This window comes from Chrysemys picta, chromosome 13, assembly GCF_011386835.1.
Source record: "Chrysemys picta bellii isolate R12L10 chromosome 13, ASM1138683v2, whole genome shotgun sequence".
Taxonomy (NCBI): Eukaryota; Metazoa; Chordata; order Testudines; family Emydidae; genus Chrysemys; species Chrysemys picta.
The window spans coordinates 5,156,482-5,182,085 of NC_088803.1; the positions used below are offsets into that span (position 1 = coordinate 5,156,482).

General features: G+C 52.8%; 1 protein-coding gene and 3 gene segments (V, D, J or C); 3 read left to right on the forward strand and 1 right to left on the reverse strand.

Annotated features, from left to right (window-relative positions):
• Positions 1–19,487, forward strand: part of LOC101946746 (immunoglobulin heavy constant epsilon-like) — a 253,341-nt gene extending 233,854 nt beyond the window's left edge. Inside the window, 4 exon segments of the C gene segment in view lie at positions 17,192–17,491; positions 17,888–18,214; positions 18,399–18,725; positions 19,043–19,487. Coding sequence covers positions 17,192–17,491; positions 17,888–18,214; positions 18,399–18,725; positions 19,043–19,383 — 1,295 coding nt within the window.
• LOC101948672 (immunoglobulin heavy constant epsilon-like) overlaps positions 1–25,604 on the forward strand; it is a 375,427-nt gene that overhangs the window by 167,607 nt on the left and 182,216 nt on the right.
• Positions 1–25,604, forward strand: part of LOC101947277 (immunoglobulin heavy constant gamma 2-like) — a 193,920-nt gene that overhangs the window by 63,955 nt on the left and 104,361 nt on the right.
• On the reverse strand, positions 3,056–15,384 carry LOC122172645 (uncharacterized). Its single transcript, XM_065566472.1, has 9 exons — positions 15,360–15,384; positions 11,204–11,515; positions 10,436–10,759; positions 9,500–9,817; positions 7,652–7,978; positions 6,735–7,052; positions 5,140–5,475; positions 3,954–4,283; positions 3,056–3,610 (listed from the first exon to the last, which is right to left on the reverse strand). The coding sequence occupies exons 1-9, from the start codon at positions 15,382–15,384 to the stop codon at positions 3,216–3,218; spliced, it is 2,685 nt and encodes an 894-aa protein (XP_065422544.1). The 3' UTR covers positions 3,056–3,215.

Genomic DNA, 25,604 nt, shown 5'->3' on the forward strand with positions numbered 1-25,604 from the left:
TGCAGAGCACCCACTAATTTTTCCCCGTGGGTGCTGCAGCCCCAGAGCACCCACAGAGTCAGCGCCTATGGGTGTTATGTGTTTACATATATATTGTTAGAGGTTGACAATGTAACCAAACAGTTCCTGTCTATCGCTGCATTCTGCTGATTCAGAGATCAACAGGAGATAATGACATTTAAATGAACTGTGAATGTAGTGATATCACTGTCTTAAATTCAAATAGCAGGAGATAGGCAATTGCTTTATGTTAATCCATGTAGCTAATTACTGGTGATGCTTAGGAAGTAGGAAGTTACTTCAAAGACACTATCCTTCACCCAAGGAACACCTGCTGTCAAGAGGCTGACAGTAGCCTGCCAGGGTCCATAAAAATTCTTGGGCCCTGATCCTTTCATTTCAGATCTGCTTAAGCTTCATCAGGGGACGTTTGAATCATAAGACAGAGGTCTCCAATTCTATTCTGGATCACCCTGATATTGGCCATGGACATTGGACTATAACCTGATAAACTGGTTCTGGAAGGGACTCTTTGCAACTCTGAAGCTAACCATCTCTGCTATGAAACTGACCTAAGAACTCTATTCCTACCTGTATCTTTTAACCAATACTCTCTCTCTCTCTTTTCTTTTTTAATAAATTATAGTTTAGTTAATAAGAATTGGCTGTAAGCATCTATTTGGGTAAGATCTGAAATATTCATTGACCTGGTGGGTAATGTCTCTGATCCTTTGGGATTGGCAGAACTTTTATATGATTAACAAGATTTTCAGTAATCCTCATCATCTTTGACTTGGCTGTCTGGGTGGGAGCTCAAGGCTGGGTTGCTTTAAGGAAATTGTATTTCTGGATTCTGGGTAATCAGTAAGGTATTGTAGAAGCTGTTTTGTTGCTAGTTTGGTGAAACTATCAGAATAACCACCAGTTTGGGGGATTGTCTGCCCCATTCTTTGCAATTTGCCCTAATTGGGCAATCTCAACATGGCCCCCCAGGGACCCCAGTCACTCGCCATGGAGGTACTTATACAGATCAATGAAACCATCTCTTGAATGTCTCTTTCATAAGCTCAACCAATTCGTCTCCTCCCATCTTTCACTGGAAGGTATTTTCTCCAGCCCTCTAATCATTTTTCTAGCTCTCTTTTGCATCGTCTCCAATTTTTCAAACTTCTTTTTAAATATGTGGACATAAGAATGGCCACACTGCATCGGACCAATTGTCCATCTACCCCAGTATCCTGTCTTCCAACAGTGGCAGATACCAGATGCATCAGATGGAATGGCCAGAATGGGGCAATTATTGAGTGATTAATCCACTGTCATACAATCCCAGCATCTGACCATAAGAGGCTTAGGGACACCAAGAACCTAAGGTTACATCACTGACCATCTTGGCTAATTCTTTTCTGAGCCCAGTTATGCTTTTGGACTTGACAACATCCCTAGTCAACAAGTTCCACAGGTTGACTCTGTGTTGTGTGAAGAAGTACTTCCTTGTGTTTGCTTTAAACCTGCGGCCATTTAATTTCATTGGGTGACCCCTGGTTCTTGTGTTATGTGAAGGAGTAAATAACACTTCCTTATTGACTTTCTCCACACCAGTCATGATTGTATAGACCTCTATCAAATTCCCCCTAGTTGTCTCCTTGGATGAACAGTCCCAGCCTTTTTAATCTCTCCTCATATGGAAGTTGTTCCATAACCCTGATCATTTCTCTGTACCTTCTCTTTCTATTATATCTCTTTTGTGATGGGGCGACCAGAACGCCATGCAGTATTCAAGGTGTGGGCATACCGTGGATTTATACGGAGGCAATATGGTATTTACTGTCTTATTATCTGTCTCTTTCCTAATGGTTCCCACTGTTCTAGTACTGCTTCTGGCCATTGCTGCACGTAGACTCCATAACCGGACACTGTAGTCCGGTGTCAGTCTCCCCGATACCATACTCAGAAGTGAAATCACTTCCCCTGATCACCACCCCCCTCTTCACACATCCAGGGGCAATGGGGACAGAGCTGGTGGGAATGGAGGCTCCTAACTCAGTCTCACCCTCCCGCCTAGCTCCCTGCAGACATAACACCAGATTCCTGGGGGCTCTGCCTCTGCACCTTATGTGGTCAGGTGAGGACGCATCTCCGAGGAGTTCTGACCCCAGAGTGGCAAGGGCTGCATTGCTAGACAGGTGCAATGGTTAACCAACAAGTCTTGGAGATGGGGGATCGGGGCTCTATTCCCACCTCTCCCACTGACCTGCAGTGTGACCAGAGACAAGCCATTTGGGCGGGGGTCTTTAAAGGACTCTTAGGAAATTAGGTGCCACTGAAATAAACTCATAATTTCAGGGGGAGATGGGAGTCTCACCCCTTCAAGCATCCTGGATATAATCCTTTTGTGCCAAAATATCCCCTCCCAGCCTCTCTGTGCTGAGACTGTGAGCGCCTTGCATTAAGGATGTTTGCTCTGTGTGTGTTCATGCAGCGCCCATCACAATGGGGCCCTGAGCTTGGTCAGGACATCTAGGAGCTGCTGTATCATGAACAATAGCAAGTCACTGCCGAGGGATGGGCAGCCAGACTCATGACACTGCATCAGGATGGATGGATGCGTAGAGGATATTGCATAATTTCAGATGGATGGATGGATGTTGTAGAAGCAAAGGTAGACAGACGACACTGCAGATGTTGGAGAGATGGGCAGGGATTGCAAAAGGGAGGACAGACAATGTCAGATATTGCTGAGAGAAATATGGATAAACAGACATAGTGCAGAGAGAAAGAGAGTGCAGGTGGGCAGGAAAATGGACAGCTAGTAAAGAGGGAAAAACAGACAAAGGTACGGCAGAGGGTAGGATGGATGGACAGATCCTGCAGACAGAAGCTTTGATGAATAGATCTAGATAATGCATAAGAAAAGGAGACTGGATGGATAGTAAGAGATACTTCAGAAAGTAGGGTGGTGAATGGATATAGATGATAAAGGAGGGAGGCTGGGCTGGTGGATAAGACATAGAGACGGTCCCTGCTAGAAGAAGACATCCCATTGAACATAAACTCTAGCATGTTGCATTTTTATTGGGGCATATTCCACATACAGCCACGCTCTGTACACCAGAGCTCCCACAGCTTTACACACAGGCTAAGAGGAATCCCAAACCCCACGAGGTTCCGTGGCATCTCAGATACGCCGTGAGGAGCCCGCGGGGCTTTGCTCCTCAGTAGCAAGTGACGTCGGTGTCAGACAAGATCACAGAGACATTGACGGTGGTGGGTTTACCGGAGGCTTTGTCCACGCTCCGGTGGATGAAGGTCATGGGCAGACCCTCGTGCCCCACCACGCAGGCGTAGGTGTCCCCCCGCTGCCATTCGGACGCCAAGACATTGAGTTTGCTGTAGATGAAGTAGAGCTCCTCCTTCCCAGCCTCCCGGACGGGCCCAATGTTGGTGTAGGCTTCCTGGGGCACGGGCCGGTCCTGCTGGGTCCATGTCACCAGGATGTCTCTGGGCCAGAAACCGGAGGCCAGGCAGGTGATGGTGGCTGATTCCCGGAGAGACAGCTCCTCAGCGTGAGGAGGGGAGATGTAGACAGAAGGGTTACGAGGAGAGACTTCTGCCACAAGGAAACACCAAAGGGTTAATGGTGAGCGAGGAGAATCAGGAGTCCCGGCTGCCAACCCCCACACAACCCCCCTACTATAAACCACTAGACCCCCACACACACTCTGATCCCAGATCTGGAAAAAGAAACCAGGAGTCCTGACTCTACGTCCCCTTCTCTCTCATAAATTTGCACATTTCCTCCCACCCACAAATGTGTAATGCCCAGTCCAAAGACCTGAAGCCAGATCACAGCTAGCTCCCCTAGAGACAGAAGGACCCATGTCCCAGTCCCCACACCATGAGCCAGCCAGATTGGAGCTGGGGCCCCTACAGGGGAAAGGCAGGTTTCTTACCATGAATCTTGTGGATGGTCTTGACAATGGCCGACGGGATGTCTCGGTGTTTCACGGTGCAGGTGAACTCCTCCCCCGCCTGCCACTCCTCCACGCACACCCGCAGGATGCTGGTTGCACTGTAAGTGCCATTTTCCTGCAGCACCGGCTCCCTGTAGACCACGTCCAACGGGCCCCCGATACCCCGGCTCCAGGAGACCTCCAGGCTGCCAGGGGTCTCCATGCCACTCACCAAACAAGTGATGGTGGCGTTCTGTGCTATGTAGAGGTCCTCCAGGGAAGGGGGAAGGAGAAAGACCTCCAGAGGGTGTCGATTACAGTTGCCACCACCTGGTTGGGGGCAGGAGGCAGCGTTGAGGGCTGAGATGACACCAGCTGATAACTAATTGCCTCTGTCTGAGGGGTGCAAATCCCAGGGGCTGTTTTGGGACAGGGACGAGGGTCATTGGGATGGGAAATAGGGCACTGGGTTCCCTGATGGAAGGGGCAGGACCCTCATCTCACGGGGCGTCGGGAACAACGGATGAAGTTTTCCAACACACCCAGGGATTGGGATTCTTGGGTCCCATTATGATTATTTGGGTCTCTGGGTCCCATGGGCAGAACTGAAAGTCTCTGGCTACGATAGGAGAAAGCCCCATTGTGGAAAACCTGGGAGGGGACAGACCTGCCTTGTTTGCTCAACTCAGGGTCCTTCCAGCCTGAAATTCATGAGCTCAACGAAGAGGACAGAGTTGGCAACGGGGACACAGAGAGGAGAAACGACCTGTCCATGGTAATTCCTGACTCCCTTTCCCCATGCTCTAACCACTAGCCCCACTCCCCTCCCAGAGCTGGGGATAGAAGCCAGGAGTCCTGGCTCCCAGCCGCCTGCTGGAAGTACTAGATCCTGAATCCAGAGCTCAGGATAGAACTCGCATCCCCTAAACCCCTCCCCCCTACACAGGCAGAAGGTGCCATTTATATTTCACCCCAGTGATATTCTGGCTGCTGGTCTCCCAGGGGTTGAGACCACAACTCTCACTGCAAGTCGATGTGGGAGTTGAGAGCGTGAATCCCTTTGGAAACCCCAGCATTGAAGCCTGAACTGGTGCTAGCTCCCTCACTAGCCCCAGAGCGTAATGGGGGGCCTTAACCGTATTGGGATAAACAACCCTCTCGTCGCCCTTTGGAAGCTTCAACTCACAATTCTGTGGCTTCACCTTGACCTTCAAGGTTTCATTCAGCGTCATGTGCCACACCAGGCAGACATACTGAGGCCCCGCTTCTCCTTCCCCCTTAGACCTGGGGACTCTCAAGATGCTCTGAGCAGAGTAGGCCTGGCCAGATCTGAAAACGGGGCCATTGCTGTACTGGGAGGCGGGGACTAGGGAGCCGTTGTGCTCCCAGCGGAGTCTGATGTCTGCTGGGAAGAATCCAGTGACGTCACAGAGGAACGTGTGGGAATCTCTCTTCCCTGGAGTTTCCTCTGGGTCCGGGCAGGAGACAGTGGCTGAGACAGTAGGTGCATGGGCAGGGTAGGCTGGAAGGGACAGAGATGTGAGATGAAGCTAATTTCTCTCCCAAGGATAGAATATGTCTCCTCTTAGTCCCTCATTCAAACACGTGAGGGGTGGCCAACCTTGGCTATATTTATTATGGTATTTGCTGTTTTTCCTTAAATCCACAGCTCGTGCAATGACCAGGGAATTTCAGCTTTCATTTAATCAAAAAAGGAAGTGTCTATCCCCACTGGCTGCAAAGAAAAGCTTGAAAACACAATCCCCACACACTCCCTTTCACTTCCTGGCTCACCAACCAGAAAGCAAATAAAAGCAACCCAATATTTATTAAAATCTCTAGATTTTTTTGCACCCGTTTCACAACTTTGTGGTTTGAAAAATTGAAAAGGGCTCATAGAAGAGCCTCAATGATGATTCAACAGCTGTAAATGAGAGATTTAAGGAGCTATATCGGTTCAGTTCAGATCAAACTGCGGAAGTGACTTGACTAGTGTATGAATACCTTCCTGGGGAGAAAATGTCGGTTATTAAAAAGTTATTTAATCTAGCAGAAAAGGCAGAAGAACAAGAACCAATGGCCGGAAATTTAAACCAGACACGTTCAAATTCGTTGTAAGGCAACAATATTGGAAGAAAACCATCAGAACAAACTATCAAGGCAAGTGGTGGATTCTCCATCTCCTGAGGGGTTCCAATCAAGACGGGATGTGTCTCTAGATGAAGCTTTAGTCAAAGACATGTTACTGGGCTCGATAAACAGGTAAATGAATGAAATACTCTGGCCAGGGAAACAGGAGGTCTGACTAGATGATCTAACGATCCCTTCTGGCCTCAGACTCAATGAATCTACCTTTTATGGAGCATCTTAACCCTACTTTATATCTTCTGTCCCTCATCACCTCTTGTGAAGGCCCTGGCTGAATCGCCACTTTGAAAGACCCAGGAAATATCCGCCAGATCCTCCTCTATTTCCTCACCACCCTAATAGACTCTAGTGAATTGCAAGGGCTTCATTTTCCATGGCAGAAGCTGGTCTGAGAACATTCACCGTTACTATTATTGTGGTGGTGTCTACCGGCCCAGAGCGAGACCTCAACCCCCACCTGTGAGGCGACGTAGGGACGTGAAAGAGAGCTCCTGTTCCAGAAACAGACACCGGCTGAGAGAAAGAAACCAAGGAGACTCGTCCCCACTTTGCAGGCTCAGGCACAGAGCGAGAGTAAAGTGACTTTGGCTGAGTTCGCACAGGGAGTTGGAACTTAAACGCAGACATACTCACTTGTGTCCATGAGTGGCATATCCTGGGTGACTTCTGCAAAACAAGGAAGTCTCACTTTGCAAGTGAACTTGGTCCTGCTCTTCCATTGCTCCAAGGTTATTTTGTGGGTGCTAGTGACGCTCTGGGTTCCATTGGCTTGTTCCGGGTTTCCTGTCTCCGCATCAGAGCTGGCTTTCCCATCCACTTCCCAAGCCACCCAAACATCTACCAAGCTATAGCCCAGCACCAGGCACGTCACACGGGCTGTCTTCCCAATTAGGTCATCGTAGGACGGTTCAGTGACATAGACGGATGGAGCCACTGAGTTACTGAGGCAGGCTGAGAAATACAAAGGACTCGTTTCAATAGGGAAAGAAGAGCAAAAGATTCCATGAATTCCCTGGGCCATGAAGGACACTATAGTGATGGGCGTAACAGATTAGAGAGATACTTTCATTCCCCTAATTTTGTGATCCCTCAATTTCATGGGATGTTAGAAGGAAGAAAGATAGAAACCAGTGAAAAAAAGCCTCTTTCTAGCTATCTAACAATCCTGTAGCACTTTCTGCCTCTCTATCTACACTTTCCCATGCAACATCTATGGCTCCATATCTTTATTAATAATTATTCAGGTATCCACATCCCCTTTCTCACTCCATCCATCCATCATACTTATCTTTCTATCCAGTCATCATATCCATCTTTCTTCCAGTCATTCATCCTTTTATCCACCGTATCTCTCAATCCATCCAACCACCATATCTGTCACTGCATCCATCCATCCCTCTCCCCACCCATTCCCAGTATCTATCTCTCTATTGTATTTCTATGTCACCTATCACCCTGGGATCTGGGCACAGTCCCACCTACCCTTAGGTGAGGCTGGTTTCTGGGTAACCCTTTATCCCACCCCACTGTGCACGGATGTAGCCCCTCACCCAAGCACTTGCTGGTGTTGTGCATGGAGTGCTCCGTTCCCCATGCTGGGTGGGTCACTTTACAGGTGTAGACGTCCCCCTTCTCCCAGCTCTCCTTGGTGATGTTCACTCGGCTCTGGCCCATGTAGGAGCCATCTGTGCCCTTCCCAACGGAGAAGTCCATGGTGGGAAGGTTCCTCTTCTCACCATTTACCAGCCATTCCACTTTGGCTGCATGAGGGCTGAATCTTAGGAGGAGGCAAACCACCTCCATCTGCTTCTCCATGGCGTTGCGCTCACAGGAGGGGCCCAGGAAGCGAACCTCAGGGTGAACGAGACCCTCGCGTGCTGGGAGCGGAGAGAGAAAATGGTCAGAGGCACCAATCAATTGCATTTGTAAAGCGCTGAGCAAAATGTGCTCAAGTCCTGAATGACAACGGAGAGAAGATGTGGGACTACGGAGCCATTGTGCTCCCAGTGGAGGCTGATGTCTGCTGGGAAGAAACCAGTGACATCACAGAGGAACATGTGGGAATCTCTCTTCCCTGGAGTTTCCTCTGGGTCCGGGCAGGAGACAGTGGCTGAGACAGTAGGTGCATGGGCAGGGTAGGCTGGAAGGGATAGAGATGTGAGATGAAGCTAATTTCTCTCCCAAGGATAGAATATGTCTCCTCTTAGTCCCTCATTCAAACACGTGAGGGGTGGCCAACCTTGGCTATATTTATTATGGTATTTGCTGTTTTTCCTTAAATCCACAGCTCGTGCAATGACCAGGGAATTTCAGCTTTCATTTAATCAAAAAAGGAAGTGTCTATCCCCACTGGCTGCAAAGAAAAGCTTGAAAACACAATCCCCACCCGCTCCCTTTCACTTCCTGGCTCACCAACCAGAAAGCAAATAAAAGCAACCCAATATTTATTAAAATCTCTAGATTTTTTTGCACCCGTTTCACAACTTGTGGTTTGAAAAATTGAAAAGGGCTCATAGAAGAGCCTCAATGATGATTCAACAGCTGTAAATGAGAGATTTAAGGAGCTATATCGGTTCAGTTCAGATCAAACTGAGGAAGTGACTTGACTAGTGTATGAATACCTTCCTGGGGAGAAAATGTCGGGTATTAAAAAGTTATTTAATCTAGCAGAAAAGGCAGAAGAACAAGAACCAATGGCCAGAAATTTAAACCAGACACGTTCAAATTCGTTGTAAGGCAACAATATTGGAAGAAAACCATCAGAACAAACTATCAAGGCAAGTGGTGGATTCTCCATCTCCTGAGGGGTTCCAATCAAGACGGGATGTGTCTCTAGATGAAGCTTTAGTCAAAGACATGTTACTGGGCTCGATAAACGGGTAAATGAGTGAAATACTCTGGCCAGGGAAACAGGAGGTCTGACTAGATGATCTAACGATCCCTTCTGGCCTCAGACTCAATGAATCTACCTTTTATGGAGCATCTTAACCCTACTTTATATCTTCTGTCCCTCATCACCTCTTGTGAAGGCCCTGGCTGAATCGCCACTTTGAAAGACCCAGGAAATATCCGCCAGATCCTCCTCTATTTCCTCACCACCCTAATAGACTCTAGTGAATTGCAAGGGCTTCATTTTCCATGGCAGAAGCTGGTCTGAGAACATTCACCGTTACTATTATTGTGGTGGTGTCTACCGGCCCAGAGCGAGACCTCAACCCCCACCTGTGAGGCGACGTAGGGACGTGAAAGAGAGCTCCTGTTCCAGAAACAGACACCGGCTGAGAGAAAGAAACCAAGGAGACTCGTCCCCACTTTGCAGGCTCAGGCACAGAGCGAGAGTAAAGTGACTTTGGCTGAGTTCGCACAGGGAGTTGGGACTTAAATGCAGACGTACTCACTTGTGTCCATGAGTGGCATATCCTGGGTGACTTCTGCAAAACAAGGAAGTCTCACTTTGCAAGTGAACTTGGTCCTGCTCTTCCATTGCTCTAAGGTTATTTTGTGGGTGCTAGTGACGCTCTGGGTTCCATTGGCTTGTTCCGGGTTTCCTGTCTCCGCATCAGAGCTGGCTTTCCCATCCACTTCCCAAACCACCCGAACATCTACCAAGCTATAGCCCAGCACCAGGCACGTCACACGGGCTGTCTTCCCAATCAGGTCATCGTAGGACGGTTCAGTGACATAGACGGATGGAGCCACTGAGTTACTGAGGCAGGCTGAGAAATACAAAGGACTCATTTCAATAGGGAAAGAAGAGCAAAAGATTCCATGAATTCCCTGGGCCATGAAGGACACTACAGTGATGGGCGTTACAGAAGATTAGAGAGATACTTTCATTCCCCTAATTTTGTGATCCCTTAATTTCATGGGATGTTAGAAGGAAGAAAGATAGAAACCAGTGGAAAAAAGCCTCTTTCTAGCTATCTAACAATCCTGTAGCACTTCCTGCCTCTCTATCTACACTTTCCCGTGCAACATCTATGGCTCCATCTCTTTATTAATAATTATTCAGGTATCCACATCCCCTTTCTCACTCCATCCATCCATCATACCTATCTTTCTATCCAGTCATCATATCCATCTTTCCTTCCAGTCATTCATCCTTCTATCCACAGTCATTCTATCCACAGTATCTCTCTATCCATCCAACCACCATATCTATCACTGCATCCATCCATCCCTCTCCCCACCCACTCCCAGTATTCATCTCTCTATTGTATTTCTATGTCACCCATCACCCTGGGATCTGGGCACAGTCCCACCTACCCTTAGGTGAGGCTGGTTTCTGGGTAACCCTTTATCCCACCCCACTGTGCACGGATGTAGCCCCTCACCCAAGCACTTGCTGGTGTTGTGCATGGAGCGCTCCAGTCCCCTCGCTGGGTGGGTCACTTGACAGGTGTAAACATCCCCCTGCTCCCAGCTCTCCTTGGTGATGTTCACTCGGCTTTGGCCCATGTAGGTGCCATCTGTGCCCTTCCCAACGGAGAAGTCTGTGGGAAGGTTCCTCTTCTCGCCGTTCACCAGCCATTCCACTTTGGCTGCATGGGGGCTGAATCTTAGGAGGAGGCAAACCACCTCCATCTGCTTCTCCATGGCGTTGCGCTCACAGGAGGGGCCCAGGAGGCGAACTTCAGGATGAATAAGAGCCTCACATACTGGCAGCAGAGAGAGAAAATGGATACCAGGTCAGAATCATGAATCAATTGCATTTGTACAGCTCTGAGCACAATGTGCTGAAGTCCTTAATGACAACGGAGAGAGGAAAGTTTTACCTTTCCCTCCTTCCTTCCCTCTGCACCATTCCATCTATCTATCACTCTGTCCATGTCATCTCTCCAGCCATCCCTCCTTGTATCCATCCCTCCTTCTGTATCTCCATTTGTCCACCCACCTAGCCCATGCTCCGTACCATCCATCCCTCTCTCTTTCACTTCCTCCATCTTTCCCTCATCTCTGTCCATCCATACATCCATCCCTTTTCTTCTCTATCGTCCCTTCCATGGACTCTATCATTCCATCTCCCCCACTCCCTCTGACACTTTATTGCACCCTTCTGCCTCAGTCCTTTCATCATTCTCTGGCATCCCAAAGTAGCTCACCGTTCGTGATCTCCACATCTATCTTTTTACGGGAGGGAGTGTGCTCCACACTGCACTGGTAGGTGTGGTGCGCCAGGTCCGAGGCAGGGACGGTGAGCTGGCTGACGAGGGTGAAGGCCCTGCCACTGCTCTGTGCCATGGCTGGGAAGGTCTTGATCCCGTTGGTCACTCTGCCGGAATTCCACTTGACATTCACGGGCTCCGGGAAATAGCCGGTCACCAGGCAGGCTACGGTCACCTCACAAGAGGGGCTCCCGGCAATGTCATCACAACAGGGGAACAAAGGGAACACAGAAGGGGCTTGGGGGAGCTCTGTCAGAGAGAAAGGCAAGTCAGGATATAGAGAACTGAGAATCCTAAACCCAAAAAATGGTGGGACTCCAACCTGCGAAGGGGCTCTACAGAGCTTGGCGTAAAACCCGGGAGTCCTGGCTGTCAGCCCGCTCACCTCTCCACTCCACTAGACCCCACTCCTTCCCAGAGTCAGACAGACCCCAGGAGTCCTGGCTGTCAGCCCGCTCACCTCTCCACTCCACTAGACCCCACTCCTTCCCAGAGTCAGAGACAGACCCCAGGAGTCCTGGATGTCAGCCCGCTCACCTCTCCACCCCACTAGACCCCACTCCTTCCCAGAGTCAGAGACAGACCCCAGGAGTCCTGGCTGTTACCCCGCTCACCTCTCCACCCCACTAGACCCCACTCCTTCCCAGAGTCAGAGACAGACCCCAAGAGTCCTGGCTGTCAGCCCGCTCACCTCTCCACTCCACTAGACCCCACTCCTTCCCAGAGTCAGAGACAGACCCCAGGAGTCCTGGCTGTCAGCCCGCTCACCTCTCCACCCCACTAGACCCCACTCCTTCCCAGAGTCAGAGACAGACCCCAGGAGTCCTGGCTGTCAGCCCGCTCACCTCTCCACTCCACTAGACCTCACTCCTTCCCAGAGTCAGACAGACCCCAGGAGTCCTGGCTGTCAGCCCGCTCACCTCTCCACTCCACTAGACCTCACTCCTTCCCAGAGTCAGAGACAGACCCCAGGAGTCCTGGCTGTCAGCCCGCTCACCTCTCCACCCCACTAGACCCCACTCCTTCCCAGAGTCAGAGACAGACCCCAGGAGTCCTGGCTGTCAGCCCGCTCACCTCTCCACCCCACTAGACCCCACTCCTTCCCAGAGTCAGAGACAGACCCCAGGAATCCTGGCTGTCAGCCCGCTCACCTCTCCACCCCACTAGACCCCACTCCTTCCCAGAGTCAGAGACAGACCCCAGGAGTCCTGGCTGTCAGCCCGCTCACCTCTCCACTCCACTAGACCCCACTCCTTCCCAGAGTCAGAGACAGACCCCAGGAGCCCTGGCTGTCAGCCCGCTCACCTCTCCACTCCACTAGACCCCACTCCTTCCCAGAGTCAGAGACAGACCCCAGGAGTCCTGGCTGTCAGCCCGCTCACCTCTCCACTCCACTAGACCCCACTCCTTCCCAGAGTCAGAGACAGACCCCAGGAGTCCTGGCTCCCAACCCCCCTACACACATAAACCCACTAAATCACTCAGTCCTTGAGGAGCTTGTGATGCATACAGAGAGATGCGCTGCAAGGAAACATTGGAATTGCCATCATCTCACTATCCCCAGACCTACCGTTAGAGTGGGGGGAGTGGGGCTGGGAGCCAGAACTCCTGGGTTTTATCACTGGCTCTAGGAGGGGAGTGGGGTCTTGTGGCTTAGAACGGGGGGGCTGGGAGCCAGAACTCCTGGGTTCTATCCCAGTCTCTAGGACAGCAGTAAAGTCTGTTTTTTCACACACATGCACCCCATGGCAGGTTCTCTAAAAGACCCCACCCCCACCCCCCAGAGACTTCAATCTTTTCAGAGTTCTGCAGGCTTCATGACCAAATCTCTGGTGAAAAGCAACAAACAACCCATAGGGGCCGAAAAGGGGAAGTTGAGACAAGTGAAAGTTGTTTTTTCACCCCAGCGTTTGCCCCATTCAATCCAATTTTCACACCTTCTCGCCAGCTTCAACACTAAAAACTCCTGAGTAGGCGTCACTGATAGATAACAACCTATAATTATCTTTGATGACCATTTGGGGGAAGAAGAGGGGATGTCCAACAGGCAAAGAAACCTCAGATGAACCATCCAAATGACACAGACCACAGTGGGACTCACGGACAGAACTCCCTGGTCTACAGTGCTGGGCCACGACCCACTATGGCTGATAATTTGGTGAGTAAATTAGAGGAAAGTGGCTGCTATTGGGGTGAGTACAGGGGGTGTTTTAACCCTATCAGAGTGAGCACCTTTAGAGAAGAAAACCTTATAGAGAGAGGAGCAGGACTCCTGGGTTCTCTCCCCAACTCTGGGAGGGGAGTGGGGTCTGGTGGTTAGAGCGGGGTGGGGGGGGCTGGAAGCCAGGACTCCTGGGTTCTCTCCCCAGCTCTGGGAGGGGAGTGGGGTCTGGTGGTTAGAGCGGGCGGGGGGGTGGTGGAAGCCAGGACTCCTGGGTTCTCTCCCCAGCTCTGGGAGCGGAGTGGGGTCTGGTGGTTAGAGCGGGGTGGGGGGGGGCTGGAAGCCAGGACTCCTGGGTTCTCTCCCCAGCTCTGGGAGGGGAGTGGGGTCTGGTGGTTAGAGCGGGGTGTGGGGGCTGGAAGCCAGGACTCCTGGGTTCTCTCCCCAGCTCTGGGAGGAGAGTGGGGACTGGTGGTTAGAGCTGGGGAGACCAGGATGGGTAACAAGGGCCAGGCTGTGCCCCCACCCCCAGGCAGAGACGAGGGAACAGAGGTGTTTTTCTCACGCTCCACCTATAAGCTGGGATAACAGCTTTGAAAGGGGTCCAGAGCAGGGCTAGCAGGGGGCTTCATATCAGGATTGAGGAGCATCAACAGAGCTCCAGGGGAGCCCAGGGCTGGGCTAGCAGGGGATGCAGGTCAGGAGTGAGTGGCACTGGCAGAGCTGGGAGGAACCCAGGCCTGGAGTAGCAGGGGGCTGTGGGTCAGGCGTGAGGGGAACCAGCAGAGTTGGGGGCAGCCCAGAGCTGAGCTAGCAGGGGCTGCGGGTTGGGAGTGAGGGACCTGGCAGAGCTGGGGGGCAGGGCTGGGCTAGCAGGGGCTGCAGGTCGGGAGTGAGGGGCACAGGCAGGGCTGGGGGGCAGGGCTGGGCTGGCAGGGGCTGCGGGTCGGGAGTGAGGGGCACAGGCAGGGCTGGGGGGCAGGGCTGGGCTAGCAGGGGGCTGTGGGCGGGAGTGAGGGGCACTGACAGAGCAGGGGGGGCAGAGCTGGGCTAGCAGGGGTGGGGGTCGGGAGTGAGGGGCACAGGCAGGGCTGGGGGGCAGGAGCTGCAGGTTGGAAGTGAGGGGGCACCAGCAGAGCTGTGGGGGGAGCCCAGTCCTAGGGTACCAGGGGGCTCTGGGTCAGGAGTGAGGATCATCAGCAGAGCTGGGGGCAGCCCAGGGTTGGGCTAGCAGGGGCTGCGGGTTGGGAGTGAGGGGCACCAGCAGGACGGGGGGGGGGGCAGAGCTGGGCTAGCAGGGGTGGGGGTTGGGAGTGAGGGGCACAGGCAGGGCTGGGGGGAAGGTGCTGCAGGTTCAAAGTGAGGGGCCACCAGCAGAGCTGTGGGTCGGGAGTGAGGGGCACTGACAGAGCGGGGGGGCAGAGCTGGGCTAGCAGGGGTGGGGCTCGGGAGTGAGGGGCACAGGCAGTGCTGGGGAGCAGGGCTGGGCTAGCAGGGGTGGGGGTCGGGAGTGAGGAGCACAGGCAGGGCTGGGGGGCAGGTGCTGCAGGTTGGAAGTGAGGGGGCACCAGCAGAGCTGTGGGGGGGCCAGTCCTGGAGTAGCAGGGGGCTGTGGGTCAGGAGTGAGGGGCACCAGCAGAGCTGGGTGGGGGGAGCGCAGGGCTGGGCTAGCAGGAGGCTGGGGGTCAGGACTCAGGGCCATTAGAAGACATGGGGCACTCAGGGTGGGGGGCTGCAACTAGACGTTCGGGGGAGCAGCTGAATTGTTTCTAAGGGGATTTTATTAGCTCCTATCTTTAGCCCAGTCACAAATATGTGCAACCAAAAACTGTCTAACCTGAGGCACAGATTTCCCCTTTGGCATGTCCCTTGTCGGAGGTAAACCCCTGAACTCAGCGAGTGCAGGAACGCGTCTCTCTGAGCCGGCCTTGCCTCCCTCCACCAGCTCTGCGCTCATGGTCCGTGCTGAGAGCCCAGCCTGGGGCTTCCCAGCACAGCGAGAGGTGAGCTCGGCTGCCTGGGGCTGGATGGAACTGGCAGCTCAGAGGCGACAGCTCAGAGCTCAGGTTCCTAACTTGGCCTTAGAGCTGAGCTGGCCCCGTTTTTGCGGCGCGCTCAGCTGGAGACGTGTTGGGCTTCCCTTCCGGGGGGACGAGCTCTGACGTCTCCGGCTAAAGCCCACTGGAGATGCAGACCCCGGTAAGTGCTCCCCAAGGCGCCTCAAGTTGGGCATCTAGAAATTGGGCAGCTGGAATTCTTGGGAGATTTCTCCCGTAGAGTTTGGGAAAGTGTCCAGAAAATCTTCATCCCAATTGGTTAGAATCTGAGTGGTTTCTTGAGTGGGAATCTGGCTAGAAAGGTCGTGAGCTAGGGGTGGTGATCACCAGTCGATTACTGAGTTTGGGGGAGGGAAAGTTTTTTACCCTAACCCCAGAACTATGACCCTGAACCAAATCTTAAACCCAACTACTTAGACCCCCAGCTCTGTCCTAACTCCCTAACCGTGACCCTAACCCCAGCATCCTAACCCCCGACAGATGCACCCATTCCTTAACCCCAACACCCTAATCCTCATCCTTTCCCTATAGTCCTATCCTCATCCTTAACCCCAGCTTTCTAACCCCTACTCCCTAACTCTGACCCCCAACTCTGACCCTCTCGTCAAACCCAACCCCTAACCCTAACGTCCCCACATTATCCCCCGAATCCTGACTTTAGATTGCCTAGGCTGCAATGGTCCTGGGATCAGTAGAGTCCTCACTGTAATTTTTCTGTAAAGCTCCTGGCACGACGGGTCCCTGGTCCTAGATTCAGTTTTCTAGACCACTGTGATACAAGTACTAATCACCAATTATACCCCTAACCATAACCCCAGCTCTAACCCGAACCTCCCCATCTTGACCCTCTGAGCATCAGAGTTTTGGTGCCTCCAGTCTGGTATCAAGCATCCCAACACAAGAACTATCAGAACTTGCAAATTCTCACCCTTGGGTGAGAACCCAAGAGTCTCACTAACTCCCTCTGAGAAATGGCATCAGAGCCGGTAGGAATCTAATGATTGAATGGCGACAAAATTGGCTAGAAATCCAATCACAGCACGTCAAATATTGAACTTCAGGGTGGAAAGGTATTTGACCCGAACCATTAAACCATCACCTTTAATTGTACCCCAGCAACCTATAGCCCTTACCCCCAGCACCTAACGCTAACCGCTAACCTTTAATCCTCCTCCCCATGTGTAATTATAACCCGAACTCTAACCCAAAGGGCCCATATGTCCCAGGTTGACTTGGACAGTCCCAGTCCTTCCTACGATGTCCTAGGATATCTAATCACATGCGTTTGATCCACAGAAATGCTTACAAGCCAGTAGTGGTCAATGATGTTACCACCTAGGAACCTAATGAGAAAATAACATTTAATATTCTTACACAAGCTAAAATCGCTAGTACAACAGGGTCTGTGCAGCTCAAGTGAATTGCGGGCCCTGGTCCTGGTCAGTCTGTGACACAACCTGGAAGACGGGGGGCAGCCTATCTCAGGCACCCAATTACACACAGGCATTAATAAGACCTTGCAACTGTCAATCGTCTGACCACAAACTGTGCTGTGCTGAATGGAGCAGAGTGGGGCTCCGCTAGGGGACGCTCTCCCCCGGCATTGAGTGCTGGCCCCAGTGCCACGCTAGGGCCTGTGCTGCACGGAGCGGGGCAGGGGCTCGGTAGGGGCTGTGTCTCATGGCCTCGCTCTCTCTCCCTTTGCAGTTAGCACCACGGCCCCGTATGTCTTCCCCCTGAGCTCCTGCACCGGCGAAGGCACCACATCCCAAGTCACCTTCGGCTGCCTGGCCAAAGGATACTTCCCCGAGCCGGTCACCGTGACATGGAGCCCAAACGTCGGCTCCTCGGGCGTGAAGACCTATCCCTCCATGCTGCAACCTTCCAGCGGCCTCTACTCCCTCAGCAGCCAAGTCACCGTCCCGGCCAGCAGCTGGGAGTCTAACACCTATAGATGCACCGTACAGCACCAGCCCACCAGATCCAGCATCTCCAAGGAAATCCCAAGTAGGGACGGCGCGGCGCAGCCCGGGGGGGAAGGGAGGGGTTGGGGGGTCTCTCAGGGCCCTGCTCTGGTGACTGCTGCAGGGAGAGAGGATGGGAGCCTACTAGTGCTGTGAGCTGATGGAGTCGCTGTGGTGGGTGGGTGGGTGGATGGAGAGCGACACCACAGAGAGATGGGAGTGAATGGGGACAGGTAGATAGTGTTGGGTGTGGAGAGAGAGAGACCATGCGCCGAAGGGTGGAGGGATGAAAAGAGACACCACGCCAAGAGAAGCGATGGATGCTGCAATGCAGAGAAAGGGGCAGAGGGCTCAGTAGGGAGCCCTGTGCTGCAGATAGCAAGGCGGGGGGTTCAGGCGGGGTCTGTACAACAACTAATCCCTGTCACCCTTCTCCCAGAGCCCATCCCCACTGAACCCCACGCCCCCGAGGTGCACGTCCTCCACTCCTCCTGCACCACCAAGCCAGGTGCCATCCAGCTGCTGTGCTTCATCTCCGGCTTCTACCCCGAGCCTTTGACGGTGGAATGGCTGGTGGACGGCGAACCCAGGCTACTTCCTAGTGACACCGCCCCTGCCAAGAAGGACGCCGACGGCCACACCTTCAGCACCCGCAGCAATGCCAGTGTCTCCCAGGACGAGTGGCTGGAGGGCAAGACGTACACCTGCCAGGTGTCCCACCCGGGCACCGGGAGCAAAAAGCAGGGCCATGCCCGCATGTGCAGAGGTGATGCTGAGCAGGGACGGGCTGTCTGGAGAGAAGAGGGGGACACCAGACAGGGATCGAGGGGGGAGGGGAGCATGTGAGACTGGGCTGGGCTTTGTAGAGGACAAGGAGTGAGGGGGGACCAGGATGGGTTTGGGCAGGGGAGACCAGGCCTAGTGGCTGACCCAGGCTCTCCCATCCCCAGAAGAAACGACGTCTCCCAGCAACATCCAGGTCTTCCTGGTGCCCCCGTCTCCTGCCGCCCTGTACGTGGCCCAGAGCCCCATGCTCACCTGCCTGGTGGTCAACCTGCCTAGCGACTCTGGACTTGAGGTGGTCTGGTCCCGGGAGAAGCCAGGAGCTGTTGTCCCTGATCCCCTAACCCTCGCTGAGCATTTCAATGGCACCTTCACCGCCTCCAGCTCCATGCCCATCTTCACCCGCGACTGGGAGGCTGGAGAGACCTTCACCTGCAAAGTGGAGCACTCGGACCTTCCCTCGCCCCTCATCAAATCCATCTCCAAGAAGCCAGGTAGGAGGAGAGCAGGGTCCCTAAGGGGAGAGACTCCCCTATCCCAATCCCCAGCAGGGAGGGATGCTCCTTAAGGGGAAGACCCAACCCCCAACAACCTGGGATCCTGGCCCTGGGTCCCTTTGCATCCCTAAATCCCCACCCTCAAATTGTGCTCCAGAGATACCATCTCCCAGTCCCCAGCCCCTCCATCCTGGAGGAGAGAGGGGATGTTCCTACCCTCACACACACACACACACACACCATCCTTCTCCATATGTGCCCCAGCTGAGTAATGTGCATGGCTCATCTGTGTCCTCCATCCCCACCCACCAAAGGCAAGAACTCTGCCCCGGGCGTCTACCTCCTGCGCCCCCACAACCAGGAGCTGATCAGCAAAGGAGACTCCGTCAGCCTCACCTGCCTGGTGCGGGGCTTCTTCCCCGAGGACATCTCAGTGCAGTGGATGAAGAACCATGAAGGTGAAAATGAGACCAACTATATCACCACTCCGCCCATGAAGGACGAAGCCGGCGACTCAAACTTCTTCCTCTACAGCAAGCTGAAAGTCAGCAAGGCCAGCTGGAACAGCGGGGACACCTACACCTGCATGGTCATCCACGAAGCCCTCTCGTTGAAGTTCACCCAACGCAGTGTCAGCAAAGTCTCTGGTAAATGAAGACGGCTCCTCCCAGCCCCACTGCTAGCACTGTCCAGTACAGCTTCCTGTAAATAATCTCTGTGCCCTCAATGACAAGTGAATAAATGGAACTAGTCTGAGCTTACCCCCAGGTCTCTTCATTCTGGTGCGACTGGGTGAAATCTGTGGGTCGCCCAAGGTGGACGAGGTCCCAGGTTGCAGGCAGGGAGAAACTGAGATCCTATAAGACTGGGGATGCCAATTCCCAGATCCTGTATGGGTGGATACATATATACCATGGATGGATAGGTAGATACATGGATAGATGCCATGAAAGGAAATATGAGTAGATGCCATAGGAAGGAAGGATAGGTAGATATGTGGGTCCATGCCATGGAAGGAAGGATGGGTAGATATGTGGGTCCATGCCATGGAAGGAAGGATGGGTAGATATGTGGGCCCATGCCATGGAAGAAAGGATGAATGCCTGCACAAGTACATATACACCATGGACACAGTGATGGAGAGAGGGGGTAGATGCACAGTTACACAATACATACTGCAGAGGAACAGACACATTCAAGCCAATCTCAGCTGGAAGGCCAGGTGTTCAGAGAGATGGTTAGATGGATATATACTTCAGATTGCAGGACTAATACACCAAGAGATATCACAAGGAGGAAGAGAGAAATAGGGAGATCATTATTTGGATTAAAGTAACCCCTATACCCCCAACTGAGACCAGGACCCTCTTGAGATGGGCACAGCACAGACAGCAGGATATAGTCCTTCTCACAGCCTAAATAGAGAAAGAGGAGGAGAACAGAGGTACCAAGAGGGGAAGGGACCTGCCCAAAATTACCCAGCATATCAATGACAGAGCTAGAAACAGAATCCAGGTGTCCTGAGTGTCCCACCCAGTGTGCCTGAAACTAGACTGCACTACACACAGGGAATGATGGTTGGATGGTTCAAAGAGGGTGGATGCCAATGGATAAATAGATGCAGAGGGATAGAAAAAATGTCTGGGGATCTGCAGATGGGTGGATGGATGGATAGAGAGGTGTGTTGGGGGATGTATGGATGGATAGAGTGGTGTGTATGGGGGGGGGTATAGATGGATGGATGGCAAATGTTGGATGGGTACACTTTCTGAAGGATTGATTGATGGATGGATAAATGGATGGACTGTGATAGATGGATGGGTGGAGATGGGGATGAATGGATGTATAAATGAATGGTGGTGGATTGGTAGTTACATATGGCACTGAATTGGTACCGATGGGGATCGGCAGGTGGATGGATGAAGGGTTTCTTACACATAGTGAGTGAGTGATAGATGGGGATGAAAGGATGGGGAAATATGATAATGGCTGTCTACATATATTTGGGAAAGGATGGATGGCAATGAATGGATGAGTGTCAATGGGTACCGATGGTGATGGAAGGATAGGGGTAGATGAATACTGAAAGGGATAGATAGATTAAGTGGATGGGGTTGCATGGATGGACGGTGAGGGATGAGGATGGACAGATGGACAGATGGATGGGACATTGGATGGATGGTTAGGAACAAGAATGGATGGATGGGTACAGATCCGTATGGATGACGGAAGATACAGATGAGGGTGGCTGGATGGTTAGGGATGAGCAAGGATGGATGGACGGTACAGGTCAGGAGGGATGGATGGAAGATATAGGAATGGATGGCTGTTTATGGATGAGGAAGGATGGATGGATGGCTAAGCAATCCCTAGGATCCTACTGAGGCAAGGTCCTCTAGACCAAGGTCTGGCTAGAACCAGAGGGGCGCTGTGTCAGGGTCAACATTTACCCCACATCCCATCCCACCCCAGAGAGGAGCAGGGAGAGTTTCCAGACAGAATCAGTGGAGGGAGGGCAATTCAAATTCCCTGACCCCCTACACACACCTCCCCTGCTGGCTAGGAGGCTAAGGGGTCTCCCTCCACCCCCGACCCTCTGTGGTAGCTGGGGAGGGGGTGATAGGGCAACATACAGCAAACACCCCACAGCAGGGATCAGCTCCTGGCACCCAGTGCTCGCAAAGCAGCAGCAGTAGTAGGGCTGTTATGTGGAGCAGACACTAAGCAAGGGTTCAGCTAAAGTCTCACTAGCTCGGGTGGCATAGGGGGCCCCAGGCAGTGGGGTGGGACAGAGGATGCAGATACCCCTATGCCCCCACACATGAGCCCTGTCTCCTACGCAGCCCCACAGGGCACCTGCACACATGTGTGTGTCTCAGCCCCAGGGCTGGATGGGTGAGTGCAGGGCTTGAAGACTCCAGTGCCAAGCACAGTGCTCTGCACATGGTGCCAAAGGGTGGGTAGCCAGCAGTGGCAGTGGTAGGGCTGTTATCCTGGGGCAGTGCAGTTGCTAGCGGGGAGGGGCACACAGAGTAGAAGACTTCGGGGGTTGCTGAGAGAGAGAGAGAGAGAAATCTGGTACAGATGGACACATATGTAACTTGGCATGACCCAGGGACCCTGCCACCTGGGCTGTCATGTTTATACACACAGAGAGACACACAACACAGAGAGACACAAACATGCACCCAGAGGCAGCCACTTCTCCCTCCACTCGCAGCCAGCTCTAAGATGCAGCCGTCTCGGGGACAGGTGTTACAGGAATCTCTCACCCCGTGCTGAGTTGTGTCCCCTCTGGGGTGGAACATGGGGGCTGTTTATACATGGACCCCTCACCCAGCACTGAGATATGTCTGACTCTGGGGTGGGGTATGCAGGAGTCAGTTTATATGGGGATACCTCACCCACGTCTAAGAAGCAGCTACCAACTCCAACCAAATCCTCGGAACCCCCTTTACGTTGGGAGTGAGGCCTGCTTCATCCAGAAGCCATGCACCCCTGCAGGGAGCACGGCAGTGGGCTCAATATGGGGTGTTCTTCCCTCACAGTCAGAGCTGACCTCAATGCCCTCACTGCTATGCTGGGGGGCGCTGTGCTACAGGGGAAACCATCTTTCCTCTGAGAGATAAACCTGAGCCTCCCCGTCATTAAATTACTCATGGCTGTTCATCAAAGCAACAGTGACCAGCAGACCCCATGCCAGCTACAGCTTGGCATTTGGGCAAGGGGTCCCTATCTAAACAGCCCGTGTCCCACACCAAAGGGGGCCACATCTCAGTGCCAGCCCAGAGACCAGCTCTATAAACAGCCACCAGATGCCACTGTCCCAGTGCCACCCAAGGGAGCCCTAAATAAACAGGCCCAGAGGTGGCTGCGTTCCATCAGAAATGACTCCTGAGTGTTTAGGTACATTGGGATCAGGGTCATAGAGGTACACGCGTGAGATCCATCCATCCTGGTCTTTAGGGGGCTCCCCTGTTGCGGCTGCATCCCAGCACCTCGCACACCCCTATGGATTTACCCTCTAAGGGATCCTGAGCCACCTCTCTTGTGGGAACGGAGGGAGATAGAGGGTGTGCAAAGGGAGAAAGCAAGTGAAGATGTGTGGAATGGACGGTTGGATGAATGGAGGGTTTTATCTAGAGATAGATAGGTGGAGGGGTGAGTGGGGATGGATGGATGGTTATATCTAGAGATAGATAGGTGGAGGGGTGTGTGGGGATGGATGGATGGTTATATCTAGAGATAGATAGGTGGAGGGGTGTGTGGGGATGGATGGATGGTTATATCTAGAGATAGATAGATGGAGAGGTGTGTGGTCATGGATGGATTGGTGGAAGGGTGTGTGGGGATGGATGGATGGTTATATCTAGAGATAGATAGATGGAGGGGTGTGTGGTCATGGATGGATTGGTGGAGGGGTGTGTGGGGATGGATGGTTATATCTAGAGATAGATAGATGGAGGGGTGTGTGGTCATGGATCGATTGGTGGAGGGGTGTGTGGGGATGGATGGATGGTTATATCTAGAGATAGATAGATGGAGGGGTGTGTGGTCATGGATGGATTGGTGGAGGGGTGAGTGGGGATGGATGGATGGTTGTATCTAGAGATGGATAGATGAAGGGGTGTGTGGTCATGGATGGATAGATGGAGGGGTGTGTGTGGATGGATGGATGTATCTAGAGATGGATGGGTGGAGGGTGTGCAGTCAGGGATGGATGGTTGTATCGAGAAATGGATGGGTAAAGGGGTTTGTGGTCATGGATGGATGGTTGTATCTAGAAATGGATGGGTAGAGGGGTGTGTGGTTATGGATGGATGGTTGTATCTAGAAATGGATGGGTGGAGCGGTGTGTGGTTATGGATGGATGGTCGTATCTAGAAATGGATGGGTGGAGCGGTGTGTGGTTTAGGATGGCTGGGGGTGTCTGGAGCGGGAATGGTGGAGGGACGGAAGGATGGGTAGAGAAGGGGATAGGCGGGTTGGTGTTGGACGCACAGTCCAAGCTCTATCTGTCCCAGTGGCTGAGTCGGAGTTGACATCTCTTTCTCTCTCCCCAACAGAGGTGATCGTGTCAGGTGAATTTTGCAGCGAGGACGAGGATGAGGAGCTAGACGGCCTCTGGTCCAGCATCTCGGTCTTCATCACCCTCTTCCTCTTGAGCGTGTGCTACAGCGCCACCGTGACCCTGTTCAAGGTGAGAGAGAGAGAACGAACGTAGGAACGAAGGAAAGAATGAGTTTAGCACAGTAGAGGGCAGCATAGAAGGGAAAGAAAGAAGAGAAGAATGAAGGAGAAGGAAGAATGGGTGAATAAGACAGAGACTGAATGAATGAGACACAGACATAAAAGCAGGAAGGAATGACAGACAGACAGAGCAGCTCCCCCCAGCGCTGACCCCTCTCACCCTTGCTCTCTCTGTCCCCTGCAGGTAAAGTGGTTTTTCTCCACCATGGTACAGCTGAAAAAGGTGAGAAGCCCTGAGTACAAGAACGTGATCCAGCGCGTGGTGTAGGGGCCGCTGCCCCCATCCGCCCAGAGACAAGGGGCCAGGACTCCCGGCTCCATTGGCGACACCACCCTGAGTCCCACAGCTGCCCCCCACCAGTGCTGTGCCTCTGGGAGACTCCCCTGGGGGGAGCGAGAAGCTCACCCCACATGGCCTAATCAGCCCTGCTGGGAGCTTGGCTGAGACCAGACAACTCGTGTCATGCAGGGAACCAGCGACCCTAGTGAGGAAACAACCCCTCTCCCAAATCCCACCCTCCTGAGCCCAACAGGGCTCCTGAGCTCTGGGGCTGGATCAGAGCCAGCACCCCGTAGAGGGGAAAGGCCCCATGTCCCTTCCCCGCCCCCTGCGCCAGACAGCCACCTGCCCTGGGGCAGGACCATAGCCAGAGTTGTGTCTGTCATGCTGTATTTTGCATATTTAGCTCTTCGTTGGGATTTTTGTGTGTGGTGTGTGTGTGAGACTTTTGTTGTGTGCACTGAGAGACAATAAATAAATAAATAAATATACAAATCAGGCTGCATCGCATTCATAACCTCCATCCCTGACTTTCAGGGACCCCTGACGCCCTCCAGAGGGGCATGTCGTGTCTGTAGGGGGAGCCTCCGGTCATGGAGAATAAAATGATGGACGCCCACTGAACTGGCCCCATTCGTAGATAGGGGGCCTAGCTACAAACCCAGAGAGCTGGGGCTTCGTCCCTCAACCTATACAGGCTGGGACAGAGGGGCAGGAAGGGGAGATCTCTGGGGCAGGGAAAGCCACTGATCAGATACAGAGGCATGTGTGAGAAAGAAAGAAAGAAAGAAAGAAAGAAAGAAAGAAAGAAAGAAAGAAAGAAAGAAAGAAAGAAAGAAATGGATGTGTATGTATGAGGATGGACGGATGCATAGATAGATACCAGGGCACTGAGACATACAGTGAGTAGCGTTCTCCTTGGTTAAATCCCCCAAAACCACCCTGAAATGCAGCTACCAATTTTGAACTCATTTTATTTTGGATCAAACACAAAATTCCTGTGTAAGTTGCAAGTTAAAGAAAGGAGCCAATGAGACTCTTCTCCTTCGCCAGAGTCCAGGTTGACCCGAGCTTGGGACACAGATGTGCGCACACACACACACACACACACACACACACACGGAAATCCAGTGTCTGCTATGGAACGGGGGTGGAGGATTGAGGGGCACGGGGCTGAGTTCAAGCTCCAGCGTGGGCTGCCTCACAGGGACGTATGAGGAAGGACTCTGCCCTCCCTGCTCTGGGCTCTGCTGAGCTCAGACACTTCAGCGGCCGTTGTCGCGCCCTCTGAGCTGCCGTGGAACATGGTCCCTCCAGGTGTCCGGAGAGAGGGCAGGAGCCTGGGA